Source organism: Echinops telfairi, unplaced genomic scaffold (assembly GCF_000313985.2).
Source record: "Echinops telfairi isolate 266 unplaced genomic scaffold, ASM31398v2 ScPeMD7_7469;HRSCAF=8507_1, whole genome shotgun sequence".
NCBI classification, from domain to species: Eukaryota; Metazoa; Chordata; class Mammalia; order Afrosoricida; family Tenrecidae; genus Echinops; species Echinops telfairi.
The window spans coordinates 43,310,729-43,317,792 of record NW_022111373.1 but is presented as its reverse complement, the minus strand read 5'-3'; the positions used below and the strand labels follow the sequence as shown (position 1 = coordinate 43,317,792).

The 7,064-nt window shown below is 37.1% G+C and overlaps 1 protein-coding gene across 1 annotated transcript in view; it reads left to right on the top strand.

Moving 5' to 3' along the window:
- Positions 1-7,064, top strand: part of PAM (peptidylglycine alpha-amidating monooxygenase) — a 212,829-nt gene that overhangs the window by 139,585 nt on the left and 66,180 nt on the right. The window contains exon 13 of the mRNA XM_045285191.1: positions 230-298. Coding sequence (XP_045141126.1) covers positions 230-298 — 69 coding nt within the window. The remainder of the gene's footprint in view (positions 1-229; positions 299-7,064) is intronic.

Genomic DNA, 7,064 nt, shown 5'->3' with positions numbered 1-7,064 from the left:
TTACTAAGTGAGAAGTCTGATAAGTTATTAAGTAACAAGTCTGGAAAATGGTGACTATGCTGGTTTCTGCATGAATTAGCGTATTTGTAGCACATAAACTTCTTGAAACTTGTTTTCCTGAAACAAATTCTGAATAATATTTTTATTTTTATTGCATATTTCTAATAAACTAGTTAAAGTGTATAATATATACTGCCAATTTATACTCATCATCTTTGATCCATTATAGACACAGAGAACAGAGATAAATCTTCTTTACTACAGCAACCAAAACAAGAAGAGGAAGTGTTAGACCAGGGTATGTATGTTTATTTCTATAATTAGGCCTAGAAAATTATTTATTATTCTAATAGACAACCAAATTAATAAGTTATTGAGATAGCTTAGTTCTCTATCAGCTCCCAATACTATGAATTGCTATATGTATACATATATTTTCGAATTGCTATATTTTTATAAAATACATAATTCATAAGGATATTCAATTATGCTTTACCTTGAAAGTAAAATTCATTTGTGTAATTTAATCTCACTCAATTTTCCTGCTCCTTGTTTTAGTTTATTTAACATGGTAAATTTTATGTGTAAAGCAAATTAAGGCAATCTTGCTTTTTAAATCTAATGACCTTTACCATTTAAATTCTTGTATGTTTGTATGGTTTGTTCATTAACTATATTTGAACTTCAAGAAAAAGAAATTGAGAATTATAGCCACCCCTTGCTTCTGTAAGTCACTCTGGCTTCAATGAGGTAGGAGTGATTTCTGTCTTAAATGTTTGTGGTTTTGTATATTTGCTCAAAATGTAGTTGTCATGTGATGAGTTAAGAAAGCATCATTCTGAGTTAGTTCTACTTAATTGAAATGGTTATGCTTGATGCTTGTATGTCATCTACTGCATGTGTTGGCACCCCAAAATCACTCTCCTGAATCTGGATTTCCTGCCAGTTATTTCGAAGATGGTGTTTCATTTTGGGGTACATGATCCTATCCATCATTTTTGACTTGGATATGAAATATTTTAAGCAATTTTTATATATTTAATACCGTGATATATATTTTTTTATATTTGGGGGTCATAATGTATTATAAACCATTAGTTTATTGCTAATATGGATATATTTCTACTGACTACATAAAGTATGCAGGAAATAAGACATTTGTATTATCAGCATATACAATTCCAAATTTGGGGACATTGCAAATTACTTTTGTAATTCTCCAACGTAGCCTATAGTATGTGCAGGTCTAAGACGGCACTCTGACAGTAATAATTACTTTTGCAAAATTAAAGATTCTCACTTTGAACAGGGAAAATGCATTCCAAAAGAAGTAGCAAACCAACACGGATTTTAAATTATAGAGTATGTTCTTTAATATCTCATTCTTTTCTTTTATTGTAGTTTGGGTGATTAATATTTCATTCTAGCAAAATGGCTCTTAAAAATATTGTTTAGCTTAAAATTAGGATGATGATTTTATATGAATTGGCTGTTGAATATTATTTTAAAAGAGCTTAAGTTAACACTCTAACACATAGTTTAGCAATATTATAATTAAACTCAAATTTGATCAGACATAAATTTTTAAAAATTTTACATTGGATTAACTCTTGGGTAGATATGCCTTTGAAATAATTTGAGTCATTTTAGAATACATTTCTGAATACTGATATATATGATGAAGTATAAAATGATGCCACTGTTTAGTAGATGCATCTTGTAAAACTGTGTTTCTATGGAAACTAAGGCCAGACTATGTTTTTCTTGTGATATTAGTTGAATTTATCAAAGGAGACATTGGACTTGCAAAGATGGAAACCCAGAGGTTTTGTTATTGATACTACAAAACAACTGTCTATGTTAGGTTTGATCTGATCTTTGCGAATTGTAAGATTTAAGAGGTGTTACATATGAATATGAAATGCCACCACCACCCCCTGTATTCATATGTAAAATCATCTGAATTCTACTCTTGGAAAAGAGCCAATTAAAACGAACATTTTTGGTTGCTTTGTAGTATCCATAACAATCCCTCTATTTGTGGATACAGAGGAGTGATAGTGAAGCACTTGGCTGCAGATCAAGAGGTTGCAATCCATCTCTCTCTCTCTGTGGGAGGAAGACGTGGCACCTGCTCCTGTAAAACTTTACAGCCTTGTAAACCCCATGTGCAACAGAGGGCTCAAGAATGAGCAACTGTGAGTGATGCAGGACCAGGCAATGTTTTGTTCTCTTGTGCATAAGGTCACTGAGGGTCAGAACCCACAGGAAGGCACCTAACAATTGTTGACAGCAAACCCTGTGTGTTAGTTCTCCTAAGTCCATAGAATCTCTGTCAGGTAGAATCAAGTTGAAGGCAGTCGGTTTGGACACATTTGGACATAAATAAAATAATTTCATACGTTGACATCCATTTACCCTTCACTGTTTTATAACACATACATCAAAAGTTTGAAGATTGTTTACAATAATTAAATGGGCACAAAAGAAATTATTTTCCTATAGATTTTAGTTTCCTTTACTTAGGGATGAAAATACGGAAAACACAGGGATCTACTTGGGATGGAAAACAAGGCATTATTCGGTCTCAATGTTTGTATTATGGAAAATATACTCGTATAATTTCATATCCTGAAATTGGTAGTTCCATTCAGAAATCAGCTCTCACATTTTGTAAAGACTGATACCTCACCAAAACTGTCCCAGTGGCTAATCATAGTGTTACTGCCGGCTTTCCCTTGGCCCCAGGAACAGAGAGGCAGAGTCACCGAGGCTGCAAACAACAAAGGAGTGTATTGACTAGCTCGAGCTAGGGCCCAAGTCCCAGAACACCAACATAGTGCCCTCCTCCGAGACGAGGACCCCGGCCTGGGGCACAAGCCAAGTTTTTATTCTCCTTATAGATTACATAAACTGGGTGAAACTACTCCCCCTCACCCTCCCATAGTTCAATGAATTCATCTGGAGACAATGGCTGTGTAGGTCTTTTTGGTTGACTGGCTCCCCTCTCGGGACGTTCCAATTGTGGTCACTCACGACTTTTTAGGTGCGGTCAGTGTCATTGTGATCACTCGGGCCTTTCCAGGTGTGGTCCGTGTCATTTCCGAGGAGAGGGTGACTTTGTTAGAGAAATGAAGCCCAAGGTTGGAAAAATGAAATTTAGGCCTATTTTAAGAGGTTCGGCCTGTCATGGAGTCACTGCTGCCTTACATTAGCCTGTTGTGTTATCCTACTGATCTCTGGGGACCACTGGCCTAGAATTTAGAGTAATAATGGAAATACACTAAATGCATATTTGTACATATAGTTCATTTGGTTTCCTAATGACCTCAATCTATCTCCTTACAATGCACAGGCCAAATCTACTCATTACTAAGAGGATGTTGCCTTTTCATATAGATAATTTGTTTATACAAACATCTATTTGTAGATTTTCCCCAGTCAAGTCTACCAATCAGCTAATAGGAAGATTGTAATTATTTAAATCAATGATGTCATATATGCCAGTTTTAAACACAAGCCCTCAAACATAACCCCTTTGCCTTACTTGGTTTTCTGGTGAAAATAATTTAGCCCCATATGCTTCTGTGTAGGTTGATCCTTTTGATTTTTTTATTACCAATAAATAAAAGTGCTTTTCTCACCTCAGTTGTGCTGGCCACAAGCTAATGGACAGCTCCTATGTGTTTACAAGAAGATGTCAAATCTCCATAGGAGACAGAACTGCTGTGGGGAGGCAGGAAAGACAAAGTATCAGACAGACTAGGGCAAGCTCTGTGCTCATCGGGGGCTAAATGATAAAGATAATTCTACCTTTATAAGGCAAACCTTGGTTTTTGTCTTTATCCCAGTTCTTTTCTTAACCATTTGGAAAGCAGATACTGAAGATTAAGATCATGGCCCATGTAGTGTAGTATTAAGGTGGGGGGGGGGCAGCCCCCCACCCACTACTACCCACGGGTTCAGTAAGCACAATTGAGACCTATATAAGTATTATATTAAGTCATCGAGAGCATGAGCGATATAAGAGCTATTATAATAATGCAGCAAGACACATTACATGGTAGCATTGCTCACCTCAACACAGCTTGGGGGTCTACGTGGAGAAAGCGGGAAGGGAAAGAGGACCATGGAGAGAGGACTGGAGTGAGGGGGAAGAGAGGAGAGGGCGGGAACGACCAGAGAGAGACATCTCTATTGCTGACCCACACCTATACACCTTTTGGGCGTGCAAGCCCACCAATTACAGGAAAAGACATACATCACAGGAAGGGATTGCACTATAGGTTATACAGCAATGAGAGGGGGTGGTCTAGGGACATACAGGCAATAGGAAGAGGAGGGATTGTGGGGATACATGTGACAAGATGGGCGGGTCCTAGATTTAGGTTGGCAGCTTAACTTTGACCTGTTCTCTGGGTCTCCATAGGAACCATTATCAGTAGGGTGTAAACCCCACCTACAGGAACCAAGCTAATGGTCGCAAGCCTTAGCTCATTGTCCCCAGCAGCAGGGAACAGGCCCCCCCTTTGGTCTGGCCACTGACCAGGGAGGATGACCTCCCCCCCCACATGTAGGGTAAAAGAGACTATCTTTATTAGAGTAATAAAGTGAGTGTGAGAGAGAAAGAGAACAATTCTCTTATTCCATAGGCTGAGACAAAAGAGAGAGCTTTGCCACAGATGATCCAGAAATAGTAGTATCTATCTCCATCGTGGAGAGCAAAAAAACATCAAAACAAACCAACGATCATTTTGACATGGATTTATCTAATATTCTGCTTCTCTGGGAGAACTATAAATTATTTCTTTTGAAATTCTTTCACTGAAATGGCTAGCTACATTGTTTTTGGTTTGTGTATGCCAGAATATTCATCTTGATTGAAAATTAATGTTTTAGAGACTGCTAATGTAGTCTCGTCCCACTCTGTGCTGACTCACAAACACACTAACATACCATGGCGTTGTTCTCTACATCTGCTTTCTCTGTTACAGAATTCAGTGTAAGGCAAATTTCAGGCACCATCCCAAAAGGTGTAATTACAGAGACACCAATAAACCTCCTGTGGCAGCTTTATGCACCAGGTTGTCCTGTGTCATGCAACAATGGGAAACATGTTAATGAGGCTTTAATTAAGTCTGCAGGGATTTTTTTAAATTAATGCTTATTTTGACTGATTTTTTAAAAATAATATTCATTATAGATGTTATGTAAATTCTTTGTAAAATTCGAGAAAGCAACTCAAAATCATCCCTAGTCCCCAGAGCTGTGGATTAATATATATGTTTGTATATGTGATATATTGTAAACAATATGCATATGTATAATATTATCTATGCTATTTAGATAATAATGTATGCAATGTTTCATATCCCTTTTGGACATTGTTGTTATTGTTAGATGTTGTAGAGTCAGTTCCACCACGTATTGACCTTATATCCCACAGCAGGAAACATTGCTGCATCCCCTGCCAGCCTCATAGTAGTTATGTTTGAGCCCATTGTTGCAGCCAAGCGATAAGGTGTTGATCCATCTCACCGAAAGTCTTCCTGTTTTCCCTGACCCCTCTACTTGACCAAGCATAATACATTTATAGTTAAAGTAAGATATCTGTTACTAATTCTTCTCTTTAAAGTTGTCATTTTGACCTGCCTTCTGGTTTTTAAAATATGTTTATTATCCTAAATGTACAACCTAAGCTGTTGATCAATATTTTGTCAGTAAATGACATTGAAATAAGAGAGTGGCTATCCTCCAGCAAGAATCTGCACTTCCACACCTATGAGTTCTGAATTTGAATGTCTCCTTTACAAGTCAAAGTATAGGTGCAATATTTAAATTTATGTATTTTAAAAATTCAAGGCAGAAGTGAAGTGAAAAATTGACAATACAGGTACCAGCATGTCCTTGTTACTATTTTACTTGATGCTCTGGACAGCATTTCTTTTGTGGCAAAAGTGTCTTTAACATGTTTTATTCAGTCTGTTCCGACCACTTCTCATTGTAGTCTCTGGGCCCTCCTACAATCAGTCTCTCTACTCAAAGGTCAGTGTGAGCTACTAGATTCCCAAGACAGAGGGATTATGACAAAAACACCATTTGTCAAGGGAGAACAACACTCCATGACCCCTGCTAGTTAAAGGTCTGCAGACACCTTCCGTGAAACAGAATAATTTCACAGTGGTTTTATGCTAACAAAAATGCATTACCATTGGCATGTGATCTGAACTACGCAGAATCAAGGAACAAGGTTGCGAGTTTAAAAAGACACTAGTATGCTGAAATCACTTATTAAAGTAATAGTTTGTAAGCCTTTCGTGGAAGAAATGAAATGAATGTGCAGCGTAGTAGCTAAGACTTACATTTCTTTGTTGTGTCCCAAATAGGCTGCTCTCTTCATTCTCTAAGGAAGTGTAAATGATTTCAGTAGCATTTCCTTTGCTCATTCCAAAGCATTCGCAATGCCACTTTGCTCTTTTAAAGAAGATGCCATTCTTGTTTGTACTACCATTCACTAAAAATCTATTGCCATGTTATGATTTATGAAGAGCACACCAGTCTTTATTTATTGAACTCATCTGTCAAGCAGAATTCTAAATACCCCTAAAGGCTCTGGGAAGCTGACTGGACAGCTGTTTTGAATTGGGTTCCTTATAACAGAAAAGGCAGATGTGAATGGTCATTTATCACACGGTTTAGCTTCAAATACAGATCTCTCTGTGTGGTAGTTGCAAAAGCTATCATTTCCCAGTTTCTGTTTCTATACTTGTCCTATTTGCTTAAAAAATGATAAAAGCAAAAGTCAATTTCTAATTTTTCCAATAGGATGAGTCTTAGAAAAAAAGATAATAAAGTTGACTTTGATCCTTGAACTGGGCATTAGGTTAGCAGGGCGAATGCTGCAAGTGAGTAATATGTAAGCAAAGCAATAATCAAAATTGGCTTTCACCAGAAGGGGATGTCAGTAATGACTGAGTCATAAAACAGCTTAATAAATAAAGGGAAGGCGTTTGTTCCTGTTCCTTGTATTCCCTCATATTAATCAATTGCATCTGATGATTCTA